The sequence below is a fragment of the Macaca thibetana genome, chromosome 20 (assembly GCF_024542745.1).
Source record: "Macaca thibetana thibetana isolate TM-01 chromosome 20, ASM2454274v1, whole genome shotgun sequence".
NCBI lineage: Eukaryota > Metazoa > Chordata > Mammalia > Primates > Cercopithecidae > Macaca > Macaca thibetana.
Genome location: NC_065597.1, coordinates 45,537,691 through 45,552,976, shown reverse-complemented (window position 1 = coordinate 45,552,976; position 15,286 = coordinate 45,537,691). Strand labels below are relative to the sequence as shown.

The 15,286-nt window shown below is 35.4% G+C and overlaps 1 protein-coding gene across 9 annotated transcripts in view; it reads right to left on the bottom strand.

Annotated features, from left to right (window-relative positions):
• Nucleotides 1-15,286, bottom strand: part of LOC126944176 (putative ankyrin repeat domain-containing protein 26-like protein) — an 85,735-nt gene that overhangs the window by 32,129 nt on the left and 38,320 nt on the right. For 7 of the 9 annotated variants that reach the window (XM_050773446.1, XM_050773447.1, XM_050773450.1 and 4 more), the window contains 4 exons: nucleotides 12,974-13,013; nucleotides 12,526-12,587; nucleotides 9,386-9,479; nucleotides 229-302 (listed from right to left, as the gene is read on the bottom strand). In XM_050773446.1, the coding sequence (XP_050629403.1) occupies nucleotides 229-302; nucleotides 9,386-9,479; nucleotides 12,526-12,587; nucleotides 12,974-13,013 (270 nt within the window). The remainder of the gene's footprint in view (nucleotides 1-228; nucleotides 303-9,385; nucleotides 9,480-12,525; nucleotides 12,588-12,973; nucleotides 13,014-15,286) is intronic. The other 2 variants (XM_050773448.1, XM_050773454.1) reach the window with 2 other exon arrangements.

Genomic DNA, 15,286 nt, shown 5'->3' with positions numbered 1-15,286 from the left:
TCTCTCTATTCCAAGGGTAAAGATGAGGTATAAGTTACTATAGATTTTAAAAATCTTTTAAGTTTTATAACTAGTTAAAATGTATTTAAAATTCAATATTAAATAGTAAATTAGAATATATTGATTAACAAAGGCTAATCTGAAAGGTAATTTCATTTGGACTACCCTATATTATTAAAGCAAAGAACATAATAGTCAACCAGAAATTTAAATGAAATTGTTGTATACTTGGAGCTCATTGTTTTCACTTTCTTCAAGTCTTTCTTGCTCTTCCTCTGATATCACTGCTAAGACTTGTTCTGCTGAAAAAATCACACATTTAGTTAAAATGAACTACTTGAACAGTTAAACTATAGTCTTTATGAAAATAGATTAAAACTAATATTTCATTTTATTTTATAAGTTGTGAATTTAAAGGAAGCTTAATCTTTAGCAGGATATTTACTTCTTTAATAAATGCTCCTAATTCTTAAAACTTCAAGAAACCACCTGGGGAGACACTAGATGTCACCAGTTGAAGATAAACACACATGTCAAACATTCACTTGCAAATGTATCTACCAAACATAAATAAAGAAAACCATCACAAACAAAATAAAAATTTTTAAATGTGAGCCCTTGGCCCTTAAGTGAACATTGGTGGTACCCTGGCAGGATTCCTCCTAGGTCTGTGGTGGTGGTGGTGGACATGGTAAGAGATTCCTCTGCCTGAGGAGATGGGAGGGAAGAATGGAAAGGACTTTGTCTTGTGGTTTCAGTGCCAGCTTAACTGCAGTAGAATACAGCACCAGGTAGATTTCTAAGGTTTCCAACTGTAGGCCCTGGCTCGCAGACAGTATATGTGGCCCCACCTGGGGCCTGAAGGGACTCTCACTGCCCTGAATGGAAGGACATAAGACTGGTTGACTTCACCACCAGTTGATTGCAGAGCCCTACAGCCTTGAGCAGTCTGATGCAGTGAAATCCCAGTGCGGGTGGACACAGAGGTGCTTATTTAAATCCTCCCCCAGCCCCAGGTAGCACAGAGACAGACTCTATTTGTTTGGGAGATAGTAAGGGAAGAGAACAATGGTTTATATCTGATAATTCAGAGACTTCTTCCAGCTCTTATTGAACAACCACCAAAAGCATGTCTCTATGAGGCTGCAAACATGACAGAATTACTGGGCTTAGGGTCCCTGCCCCCTAATGCAGATATGGGTGCAGTAACCAAAAGCATAGACACTATACCCAAGTCCCTTTGAGTACCTGGAAAGCCTTATCAAGAAGGATGAGTACAAACAAGTCCAGACTGAAGATTACAATAGATACAAAGCTCTTCAATGCCCAGACACAGACAATCATCCACAAACATGAAGACCATCCAGGAAAACATGACTTCACCAAGCGAAATAAATAAGGCACCAGGGACCAATTCCAGAGAGACAGAGATATATTACCTTTCAGACAGATAATTCAAAACAGCTTTGTTGAGGAAACTCAAAAAACATTCAAGATAACAAAAAGAAAAAAATTCCAGAACTCTTATCAGATAAATTTAACGAAGAGATTGAAATAATTAAAAAGAATCAAGAAGAAATTCTGAAGTTGAAAAATGCAATTGATGTACTGAAGGATGCATGAGTCCCTTAATAGCAGAACTGATCAAGAAGAAGACAGAATCAGTGAGCTTGAAGATAGGCTACTCGAGAAAACACAGTCAGAAGATACAAAAGAAAAAGGTATAGGAAAGAATGAAGCCTACAAGATCTAGAAAATAGCCTAATAAAGCAATTCCAAGAATTAATAGCCTTAGAGAGGCGGAAGTGAGATAGATGGGAGAAGAAAGTTTATTCAAAGAAATAACAAAGTTCTTCCTAAACCTCAAGAAATATATCAATATTCAAGTGCAAGAAGGTTATAGAAAACCAAGCAGATTTAACCCAAAGAAGGCTACCTCAAGGACCTTAATAATCAAACTTACAATGATTGAAAATAAAGAAAGGCTCATTTATCCCTGCAGCAAGCAAAGAGAAACAAATAACATACGACGAAGCTGCAATACAACTGGAAATAGACTTTTGGGTGGAAAACTTACAGGCCAGGAAAGAGTGGCATGACATATTTAAAGTGCTGAAGGAAAAACACTTTTATCTTAGAATAGTATATCCAGTGCAAATGTCTTTTAAATAGAAGGAGAAATAAAGATTTTCCCAGACAAACAAAGGCTGACAAATTCAATCAATACCAGACCTGTCCCACAAGGAATGCTAAAGAGAGTTCTTCAATCTGAAACAAAAGAATGTTAATGAGCAATAAGAAACAACCTGAAATCAATGAATCTTCCACAACTCACTGATAATAGTAAGTACACAGACAAACATATAATATTGTAACACTGTAATTATGGTGTGTAAACTTCTCATATCTTAAGTAGATTTCAAATCCTCATAGTAACCTTAAATCTAAAAACATACAATGGATACACACACACAATAGCAGGAAATTAAAACATTCCAACAGAGAAAATCACCTTTACTAAAAGGAAGACAAGAAGGAAGAGAAGACTACAGAATGATTAGAAAATAAGTTATAAACTAACAGGTATAAGTCCTCACTTATCAATAACAACATTGAATATAAATAACTAAACTCTCCAATCAAAATATATAAATTGAATGAATTAATTTAAAAAAAAACAGACCCAATGATCTTTTGCCTTACACATAGACTGAAAATAAAAACATGACATATGATATTCCCCACCAATGAAAACCAAAAAAGAGAATCAGTAGCTATATACTTATATGGGACAAAATAGACTTCAAGACAAAAACTGTAAGAGACAAAAAAGGGAACTGTATCTTGATAAAGGGGTCATTTTAGCAAAAGGATATAACAATTTTAAATATATATGCACCCATACTGGAGAACCCAGATAAATAAAGCAAATGTTACTAGAGCTAAAGAGAGAGAGAGCACACCCTCAATACAATACTAGCTGAAGGCTTCAATACCCCACTTTCAGAATTTCACAGATCATCCAGATAGAAAATCAACAAAGAAACATCAGACTTAATCTGACCTATAGGCCAAATGGACCACATAAATGTTTACAGAACATTTCATCCAAAAGCTGCAAAATACTCATTCTTCTTCTTAGTACGTGGATCATTCTCAAGAACAGGCCATATGTTAGGCCACAAAACAAGTCTTAAAACCCTCAAAAAATGGAAACTATCAAGTATCTTCTCTGACCACAATGGACTCAAACTAGAAATCCATAACAAGAGGAATTTTGGAAACTACACAAGCACAAGGAAATCAAATAACATGCTGCTGAATAACCTGTGAGTCAATGAAGAGATTAAGAAAATAAATTGAAAATTTTTCTCAATAATGGAACAAGAACCAAAACCTATATGATACCATGAAAGCAGTGCTAACAGAGATGATTATAGCTGAGTGCCAGCATCAAAAAGGAGACAAAACTTTAAGTAAACAACCTAACATTGCATCTCAAAGAATTAGAAAAGCAAGATCAAACCAAACCCAAAGGTAGCAGAAGAAAAGAAATAACAAAGATCAGAACAGAAATAAATGAAATTGAAACAAACAAAACAATCCAAAAAAATGAACATAACAAAAACTTGATTTTTTTGAAAAGTTACATAAAATTGACAAATCTTTAGTCAGACTAAGAAAAAAGAGAGGAGACTCAAATATAATCAGAGATGAAAAAGCAGTCATTCAAAAACAAGCAATGGGGAAAGGATTTCCTATAAAAAAAGGTGCTAGGAAAACTGGCTAACCATATTCAGAAAACTGAAACTGGACCCCTTTCCTTACCTTATACAAAAATCAACTCAAGATGGATTAAACACTTAAATGTAAAACCCAAAACTGTAAAAACCCTAGAAGAAAATCTAGGCAATACCATTCAGAAAATAGGTATGGGCAAGAATATTATGATGAAATCACCAAAAGCAATTGCAACAAAAGCTAAAATTGACAAATGGGATCTAATTAAACTAAAGAGCTTCTGCACAGCAAAAGAAACTATCATCAGAGTGAACAGGCAACTACAGAATGGAAGAAAATTTTTGCAATCTACCCATCTGACAAAGGTCTAATATCCAGAATTCACAAGGAACTTAAACTTTTAAGAAAAAGAAACAACCCCATCAAAACGTGGGCAAAGAATATGAACACACACTTCTCAAAAGAAGACATTTATGCAGCCAACAAATGTATGAACAAAAGCTCAATATCACTGATCATTAGAGAAATGCAAATCAAAACCACAATGAGATTCCATCTCATGCCAGTCAGAATGGCGATTATTAAAAAGTCAAGAAACAACAGATGATGGCAAGGCTGTGCAGAAATAGGAACACTTTTACACTGTTGGTGGGAATGTAAATTAGTTCAGCCCTTATGGAAGACAGTGTGGCAATTCCTCAAGGATCTAGAACCAGAAACATCACTTGACCGAGCAATTCCATTACTGGGTATATACTCAAAGGAATATAAACCATTCTTTTATAAAGATACATGCACATGTATATTCACTGCAGCATTACTCACAATAGCAAAGACATGAAACCTACCCAAATGCCTGTCAATGATAGACTGGATAAAGAAAATGTGGTATATATATGCCATGAAATATCATGCAGCTAGAAAAAGGAATGAGATTCTGTCCTTTGCAGGGACATGGATGAAGCTGGAAGCCATTATCCTCAGCAAACTAACACAGACACAGAAAACCAAATATCACATGTTCTCACTCATAAGTGGGAGTTAAACAATGAGAACACATGGACACAGGGAGTAGAATAACACACAGCAGGGCAACTCGGTGGGAGGATGGGAGGGAGCGCATCAGGACAAATGGCTAATACATGCAGGGCTTAATACCTAGGTGACAGCTTGATAGGTGCAGCAAAACACCGTGACACACATTTACCTATGTAACAAACCTGCACATTCTCCACATGTATCCCAGAACTTCAGTATAATTTTTTTAAAAAAAGGAAAAGCAGTCATTACAATTGATTCTGCAGAAATTCAAAGATCATTAGAGGCTACTGTGAAAAACTATATGCCAAAAAATTGGAAAACCTATAATAAATGAATAAATCCCTAGACACACATGACCCACTGAGATTGAACCACGAAGAAATCCAAAACCTGAACAGACTAAGAACAAGTAATGAGATTGAAGCCAGCAAAGTTTAGGGGACCTAGCGAAGTCTCCCAGCAAAGCCTAGGACCTGATGGCTTCACTGCTTAATTTTACTAAACATTTAAAGAATAAGTAGTACTAATGCTACTCAAACTATTCTGAAAGACAGAAGAGAATGGAATAATTCCAAACTCATTATACAATGCCAGTATTACCCTGATACCAAAATGAGACAAAGACACATCAAAAAAAGAAAACTACACTGTTTATCTCTCTGATAAACATTGATGCAAAAAATCTTCAACCAATACTAGCAAAACAAATTCAACAACACATTTCAAAAATTACACTTCATAACCATGTAAAGTGTATCTCAGGAATGAAAAGATGATTCAGTATATGCAAATCAATCAAAAAAGAATTGAATATATATATATAATTGAATATATACATGCAAATCAATCAATGTGATATAGCATATCAATAGAATGAAGAATAACAATCATATGATCATTTCAACTGATACAAAAAAAAAGCATCTGGTAAAAATTCAATGTCCCCTTATAATAAAAACCCTCAAGAAACTGGGTATAGAAAGAACATACCTCAACACAACAAAAGTCATACACAACAGGCCCATAGCTAGTATCATAATGGGGAAATCCTGAAAGTCTTTCATCTAAGATCTGGAACATCACAAGAATGTCCACTGTCACCAATGTTATTCAACATAGTACTGAAAGTTCTAGCTATAGCAACTAGATAAGAGATAGAAATGAAGAACATCTAAATAGGAAAGGAAGAAGTAAAATGATATAATGATATAATCTTATATTTGGAAAACCTAAACACCTCATTAAAAAACTATTAGAACTGATAAATTCAATAAAGTTGTAGGATGCAAAGTCAACATACAAAAATCAGTAGCATTTTAGATGCCAAAAGTGAACAATCTGAAATTAAAATCAAGGAAGTCATCTATCTCATTTATAAGAGCTATAAATAAAATGAAATACCTAAAAATTAACATAATCAAAGAAGTACAAGATCTCTACAATGAAAACTGTAAGTCTTCAGTGAAAGAAATTGAACAGGACACCAAATAATGAAAAGATATTTCATTTTCATAAACTGGAAGAACCAGTAATTTTTTTTTTTTTTTTTTTTTTTTTTTTTTTTGGAGAAGGAGTCTTGCTCTGTCGCCCAGGCTGGAGTGCAGTGGCCGGATCTCAGCTCACTGCAAGCTCCACCTCCCGAGTTTAGGCCATTCTCCTGCCTCAGCCTCCCAAGTAGCTGGGACTACAGGCGCCCGCCACCTAGCCTAGCTAGTTTTTTGTATTTTTTAGTAGAGACGGGGTTTCACCGTGTTCGCCAGGATGGTCTCAATCTCCTGACCTTGTGATCTGCCCATCTCAGCCTCCCGATTACAGGCTTGAGATTACAGGCTTGAGCCACCACGCCCGGCTAGAACCAGTGCTGGGATTACAGGCTTGAGCCACCACACCGGGCCAGAACCAGTATTTTTTAAACGTTCATACTACCCAAAGTAATCTACAGATTCAATGCAATCCCTATCAAAATACCAATGACATTCCTCATAGCAATAGGAAAAAACTGTCCTAAAATGTATATGGAACCACAAAAGACCCAGGATTGCTAAAGCTATCTAGAGCAAAAAGAAAGAAACTGGAGGAATCACATTACCTGACTCCAAATTATACTGCAGAGCTATAGTAACTAAAACAGTATGGCACTGGCATAAAAACAGACATACAGACCAACACAACAGAATAGAGAAGCCAGAAACAAATCCACATACCTACAGTGAAATCATGTTTGACTTCACACACTGGGGAAGAAGAACATATACACTAGAGAAAAAGACAGTCTCTTCAATAAATGGTGCTGGGAAAACTGGATATCTATATGCAGAAGAATGAAACTAGACTCCTATCCCTCACCACATACAAAAAGCAAATCAAAATGGATTAAAGACTTAAAACTAAGACCTCAAGCTATAAAACTGCTAGAAGAAAACACTGGGGAAACTCTCCAGGACATCACTGTGGGCAATCATTTTTTGAGTAATATCCTACAAGCACAGGCAACAAAAGCAAAAATAGACAAATGGGGTCACATCAAGTTAAAATGCTTCTGTACAGCAAAAGATACAGTCAACAAAGGGAACAGACAACCCACAGAATGGGAGAAAATATTTGCAAACTACCCATCTGACAAGGGATTAATAACCAGAATACACAAAGAGCTCAAATAACTGTATGGGAAAAAAACTAATAATTCAATTTAAAAATGGGCAAAAGATCTGAATAGACATTTCTCAAAAGAAGACATACAAATGGCAAACATGCATATGAAAAGGTTCTCAACATCAATGATCATCAGAGAGATGCAAATCAAAACTATAATGAGATGTCACCTTGCCCCAGTTAATATGGCTTATAGACAAAAGGCAATAACAAATGCTGATGAGGATGTGAAGAAAAGGGAAACCTTGTATGCTGTTGGTGGGAATGTAAATTAGTACAATGACTATGAGCAATAGTTTGGAGGTTCCTCAGAATACTAAAAATAGAGCTACCATATGATCCAGCCATCTCACTGCTGGATATATACCCAAAAGAAAGGAAATTAGTACATCAAGGAGATGTCTGCACTCCCATGTTTATTGCAGCATCATTCACAATAGCCAAGATTTGGAAGCAACCTACACCTTTCACAACAGACAAATGGATAAAGAAATTGTGGTACATATACACAATAGAGTACTAATCAGCCATGAAAAACAATTACATCCTGTCATTTGCAACAGCATGGATGGAACTGGTGGTCATTATGCTGACTGAAATAAGCAAGGCACAGAAGAACCAACTTTGCATATTCTCATTTATTTTTTAAAACTAAAAATTAGAACAATTGAACTAATGGAGATAAAGTATAATAATGATTACCACAGGCTGGGAAGAGTGGTGGGGCAGTATTGAGGGAGGACGAGAGGTTGGTTAATGGGTGCCAAAAAATAGAATGAATAAGATCTAGTATTTGACAGCTCAACAGTGTGGCTAAAGTCAATAATAACTTAATTGTACATTTAAAAATAACTAAAACAGTATAATTGGATTGTTTTTAACACAAAGGATAAATCCGTGAAGTGATAGATATCTTATTTACCATGATGTGATTATGATATATTGTATGCCTGTATCCAAATATCTCACGTAGTCCATATATCCACCTACCTTGTACACAAAAAATTAAAAATTAGAAATATACTTTAAAATTTAGTAGAAACATCCCTACATAGTAATGAGGTATACTATTCTCTATTTCTTGGTAGTACCTGATTGATGATTTCCAAAACAACTGTTTACACTTTTATCGATGTGCACCCTGTTCCTAATACCTGAAATGCTTTCCTCTACTATTCTGACAAATTTATTTTCTTCTTTTAAAATAGGTGGCTATGTGAAGTCTTCGTTGATTCTGGTGATTTTTTTAACTAGTATATTTATTCCCCAGATAAACAGGTGTCTCCTTTCTTGGGGCTGCCTTAGTATTTTATTGATTTTTCTACTGCATCTTTACCACCTTGACTGTATATTATTGCTTCACATGACTGTCTCCTTTGCTTCTACACAATAGGGGACAACTTGCAAATCATCTTTCTATAAACAGCCTTTATGTATTTTACTCAGCAATTATTTATGGAGTCCTGCTATGTGTCAGGCACCAGAGCTTAAAGAATGAAAATGAAGCATATAGAAAAAATACAAAAACTTAGCCAGGCATGGTGGTATATGCCTGTAATTCCGACTACTCAGGAGGCTGAGGCAGGATAATCGCTTGAACCTGGGAGGTGGAGGTGGTGGTGAGCCGAGATCGCAACATTGCACTCCAGCCTGGGCAACAAGAGTGAAATTCCATCTCAAAAAATTTTTTTAAAAAAAGAAGTCATTTTAAGAAGTTTTATCTGGCTATTAGAATATACTAGTGCTCATGTTTTTAAAGAGACATACTGTCATTCAACTTAGTTTATGTCTAAATATAAGTAAGCAAAAGAGACATACTGTCATTCAACTTTAGTTTATGTCTACATATAAGTAAGCAAATATTAAATATAGTAAGCAGCACTCTCCCAATAAAAAAGTAACTTCAACAAAGTATATTGAGCCTTAGTATGATATGATATACAGTTTTTACCTTCTTCTTGCCCATTTATTACATATTTTGTCTTACAGTCTGTAGCCCCAGATACATGAGTGCCACTGTTCTCTGTGTGATTCTTGGAGATCTTCTGTAAAAATTAATAACAACAATGAGTTTCAAGAAGATGAAAAAGAAGTAGTAGTTACATAAAGATTTCTCAAACACTTTCTTTTAAAGAAGGTGTTTTTCGTTCAGATAACTTCAAAATAAGAACATGTGTTGGGAACCTAAATTATTCAATAAAGAAGCTTACATAGATAGGCTCTCTAAATCAAACTTATCTTTTATCTTCACAGGGCTACTGACTTTGCACACCCAGACTAAAAGGCTACAAGAAATATATTCACAGACCAAATAATAACTTATGTGCATATTGCAGCAAGAGACTAACTTCAAAATACCTAACTCTACCCTACATTCCCAACCAAATGTAAGAGACCATTTAAAATACTACACAATACACTTGGTAATACACTTAAAGCATTAAATATTTAAAAGATTTCTAGTTACAGAAAATGTAAATGTTAAGACAGCACAATAAGAAACTGTGGTGTGTGTCATGTTGCATTTAAACAGAACATGGTAGAAGCTCCTTCATTTAGGTAAACAAGGGCTTGGAGAAATCTACACAGTCTTTCATATCATTTTTACTGATAGAAAAAATGGTTGAATACAACTACAAACCAATGAGAAAACCTTTATTTATGTCTATATATAAACATATATATATATATTATGTCTATATATACTTATATATAAGTAAGCAAATATTAGATATAGTAAGCAATGCTCTCCCATAAAAAGGTAACTTCAACAAAGTATATTGAGTCTTAGTATAAAAAGCAGAACAAGGCTGGGTGCAGGCAGTGGTTCACGCCTGTAATCTCAGCACTTTGGGAGGCTGAGGCAGGTGGATCACCTGCGGTCAGGAGTTCGAGACCTGCCAGGCCAACATGGCAAAACCCCACCTCTACTAAAAATATAAAAATTAGCTGGATGTGGTGGCATGCTCCTGTAATCCCAGCTACTGTAGAGGCTAAGGTAGGAGAATCCCCTGAACCTGGGAGGTGGAGGTTGTAGTAAGCCAAGATCGCGCCATTGTACACCAGCCTGGGCGATAAGAGTGAAACTCCATCTCAAAAAAAAAAAAAAAAAAAAGCAGAACAAGAACATTCAGAACATTCATTTGTGAAGCATTTAAAATGTGCCAGGCAAGGTAATTTCACCTTTTCTTTTCTACACATTATAGTAATAAAAATAATGATGATGATGAAGTTGATGATGGTAACCCCACTTTCTGGTGATTCCAGGATGTTAACAAGAAAATGATGAACAGATGAGATCCATTGTTTCCTCTCTGTCCAGAATGTCCTCCTCCTAGACTTTCCCATGGCTGGCTCCTTTCATCCTTTAGTTGACAGTTTCAATGTCACATGCAGAAACATCTCCTCTGACTACAGAACTTTACTGCCACTCCCATCCCCACGCTAACTACAAACTTCTCCAATAATCTCTGTCTTCTCTGTTTTCTTTATAGGAAGCACATTCAACTTACAATGCTGGGTTATTTACTTGTTTTTCTCTTCTTGCTGCTGTAACCTAAGCCCCCATCATCTATATTCAGTCTCTAGTTGCCTAACAGAGTTGGTGCTCAACAGTAGAAATTCACTCAAGGTCAAAACACTTAAATTTCCATGGGAATGTCTTAAGCACCAAACCACTAGATTCCTAGAAGAGTTCTCTAGTAATAGTCTGCTGAAACTCATGTTCCCCAAACTAGAAATCCACATGCCCACTCTGACTTTCCCAAACTTTTCTTGATGCTATTGTCATTGTATTGTCCTCAGGGTTTACGTGAAGCATCCTCAATACTTATTGAGGCACCGAATACCCCTGTGGATCACTTTATTATACATTAGTGGTCACACTCTCAGGTTTACAAAATGCTTTCCAATTTTTCAGCGCATTTGTTCATTACACATGCCTAGGAGTACATACTAGTACCCTTTTTATGAGGGGCATCATTCGACATTCAAATAGGTTAAATAATTTTTACCAGAAATTCATAGCTAGTAAGTAAAAGCACCAGGATAACAACATGTCTTTTGACCAACTTGGTGCTGGTATCACAATACAGCAACTGCTTCTAAGAAGCCAGGCCCCTTCATCTCTTTCTACTGTTGTCACCTTAGAATAGTCATCATTTACCATAAAGGTACTAATGTTTTCTTTTTTTGAATATGATTTCTACTTAATAAAACACCACTAAACCAAACTACTGTGTTTATAGCTTCACTTATTTACAACTCCCCATGCTTTTGCTTCTTCTGAAATTTTTTTGCACACCTATACTAGTCAATGCAAATACAGTAGTATTTTAAATCCCAGGCATTGTCTTTTCGGGTTTCAAGTTGTACAAAACTCCAGTCCAAACTCTTTCTCTCTGAATCTCATTAGCACTTTTACACATCCAGGTAGAACACAGAATCATACATTTGGCTATATATTGACATGGAACAATTTTTTAGTTTCTAGATAAACTTAACTTTAGATTAAGTTTGATTCCTTGTGACTTCTAACCCTTATAAATTTTGTACTATGTGACACCGGCTTTTTACACGAATCCTCCAAATTAACAGAATTGTACTATGCAGCAGTGATATACTGTGTACATAATTACTGTACTAATTATGGGCTGATAATGTAAGAAAATAAATTTTTTGAGATGGAGTCTTGCTTTGTTGACCAGGCTGGAGTGCAATGGTGCAATCTCGACTCACTGCAACCTCCATCTCCTGGGTTCAAGTGATCCTTCTGCCTCAGCCTCCCGAGTAGCTGGGATTACAGGTGTGCACCACAACATCTGGTTAATTTTTGGGTTTTTTTAGTAGAGACTGGATTTTGCCATGTTGACCAGGCTGGTCTCAAACTCTTGACCTCTGGTGATCCACCTGCCTCGGCCTCCCAAAGTGCTGGGATTACAGGCGTGAACCACTGTGCCTGGCCAGAAAATAATTATTTATGGGCATATGCAGAGGCACAAAAGTGAAGTGAAAGCATTCTCTTTTATGTTGTAACATCACTGAATGCTTATTTTCTAAAATAATAACCGCAGCAATAACAATAGATAATACCTTGCTGTCCAAATGTGATTGGATATCTTCCTTTTGTCCTGATTTTACTGCGAATGGCACATCTATAAAATGTTATACACAGATACACTCATGAGAAAATTTATCACTATGAATTTTATATACCTATACAAGTTTGTCTTCACCCATAAATATTTCAGTGAAACAAAAGTAATAGCAAAAAGAAAAAGAAAAAAGTTTCAGGGAATTGAGGAATTGAAGTAGTTTCAGGAAAAAGTTGGTAGTATAAAGAAAGACAGAAAAATACTGTGGGAAAGAAATGAATATTATGTTTGGATCTACATAGGTTGGTGGTTTTTCTATTGAAAATACTTAGTATACGCTGTTTTTCAGATATATTCACTAACTTACCACCTCGAACATTTTTGAATCAAAATTAAATTTTCATTATTTGTGTGCTCTTGTGGAGCACTCTCAATAATACCCATACCATTTTGTCTTTTTCCATTTGCTGGCTCTGTTGCTTTCTCCTATTAAAAAGAAAAGAACAGCAACTTCAGAAAACATTGTATTTACTCACCATTCTGTCAGTAAGACAACAAAAATGTACTGTATTTATCAAATCATAAGCAATATTTGGGGAGAAGCTAAAAATATAAGTAAAAGTCAGGTCCTGCCTTATATTTCAGCAAAGTTAGAGATACATAAAAGGTAATAAAAACAGAAAAGTGTAGTCCATGAGTTCTACAACTAAAGTGAAAAAAGTAAGTACAGGCACAAGGAAAAGAACAATCAGTTCTACTTGGGGAGCTCAGGAAACGCTACAAAGATAGAGCCATATTTTGAAACATAGACCAAGAAAAGAACAGTGAGGGCAGGAAGGGTTCCTAGACAGAGACGCATGCTCAAAAGGATGAGGCATGAAATGATAGGGCAAATGAAGGGTACCAAAATAATGCTGTAAGAGTGGAACATAGTGAGAGGGAATGGAATGGAGAGAGAAAATGGGAGAATCAGGCCAAACCACAAAAGATATGGGCCACACTAGAGTGTGAACTCTCCCCATCATGTAATGGGGAACCATTCAAAAGCAGATGAGTTATATATCATTATAAATATATTTTATAAAAGTCACCTTGGCAGCAACAAAAAGATAGATATGAACATGGCATGGGGGAAATTAAACAAGAGTATTTCCAAATTATGAGTCAGAGAGTGAATTATGATAATGAGATATAAAAAATGCTAAGCAGTAGAAAATATAGAATTTGCAAGTGACTGAACTGATGATTTGAGAAAGTGCTGAAATGTAGAAATTGTCCTGCTTCAATGTTTCAGTGCTACTAACTAGGTGTTATTTCCTAGGATGATGAAACCAGATGACAGAGTAGATTACAAAACATCAGGAAAGGGTCAAGGACAATGTCTTCAGTGTGTGACATAACAAATTTGAGGCACCCAGAAAGCAAGAGTGGATGACCTTACTCAGGAAAAGCATATAATGTGAAGAGGAGGAACATTTTTAAATTATACTAAACTCACAGAATTAAATCATGCAACACTATACCCTTCTCTGAAGTTTTGAAAATGAAAACAAGAGGAGAAAAAAATCTTGAGATTCAAAATTTCGATTATATATTTCAACATTTGTTTCAAGGATATAAAATATACTTTTACTAATGTAAACAAACATTTATTTCTGAAATATTATGGTAATATGCATTTTTAATTGAATGAAAAATGTAATTCTAAAACATCAACTCAAGATGCTGCTCAAGCAGGACCCCGTATTCACATGAGGAGAGAAAACGGGGACTGAAAAATCACATCAGGCCAGGCATAGTGGCTCACACCTGTAATCCCAACACTTATGGAGGCAGAGGCAAAAGGATAGCTTGAGTCCAGGTGTTTGAGACCTCCCTGGGCAATATAGAAAGACCCCATTCTCCACACACAAAAATCAAGTCAGCAGAATTCCTGAGTTTTAGAGATGCAAAACTTTATGTATAAGGTTTAACAACTATGAATACTGAAGTTAATAAAGCTTCCTGACAATAACATAAAATGTCTTTATTGCCAGAGATATTTTTAAAATTAGAAAATTATCTTCTGGAGATAATTGTTCATACTTTCTTAGAAATCTTAACTTTCTTATAATCTTATGATAACAGGTAGTTTATTTTTTAAAATCATAAATTTTCATTACATTTTGATGTGTGCATGTCTATTTTATACCAATATTATTAGAAATCAGAATATCTCCAGAAATAATTTCTGAATTTATTTACTTTAATATTTTATTTATTTTTGGGGGTACATTATGCACGTATTAATACACATTTATAAGGTACATGAGGCATTTTGATACAGGCAGGCAATGTGAAATAAACACAGCATGGAAAATGGAGTAACCGTCCTCTCAAGCATTTATCTTGTGAGTTATAGGCAATCCAATTACATTCTTTATTTAAAAATATGCAATTATTATTGACTATGCTCACCTTATTGTGCTAACAATAGTAACTCATATTCATCCTTTCTATTTTTTGTACCCATTAACCATCCCCAACTCCTGCCAAACTCTTATTACCCTTCCCAGCCTCTGGTAACCATCCTTCTACTCTATGCCCACAAGTTGAATTGCTTTTTTAGAACCCAGAAACAAGCAAAAACATGCAATGTTTGTCTTTCTGTGTCAGGCTCATTTCACTTAACAATTTCCACTTCCATCCACGATGTTGCAAATGATTGGATCTCATTCTTTTTATGGCTAAATAGTACTCCATTGTATATCTGTACCATA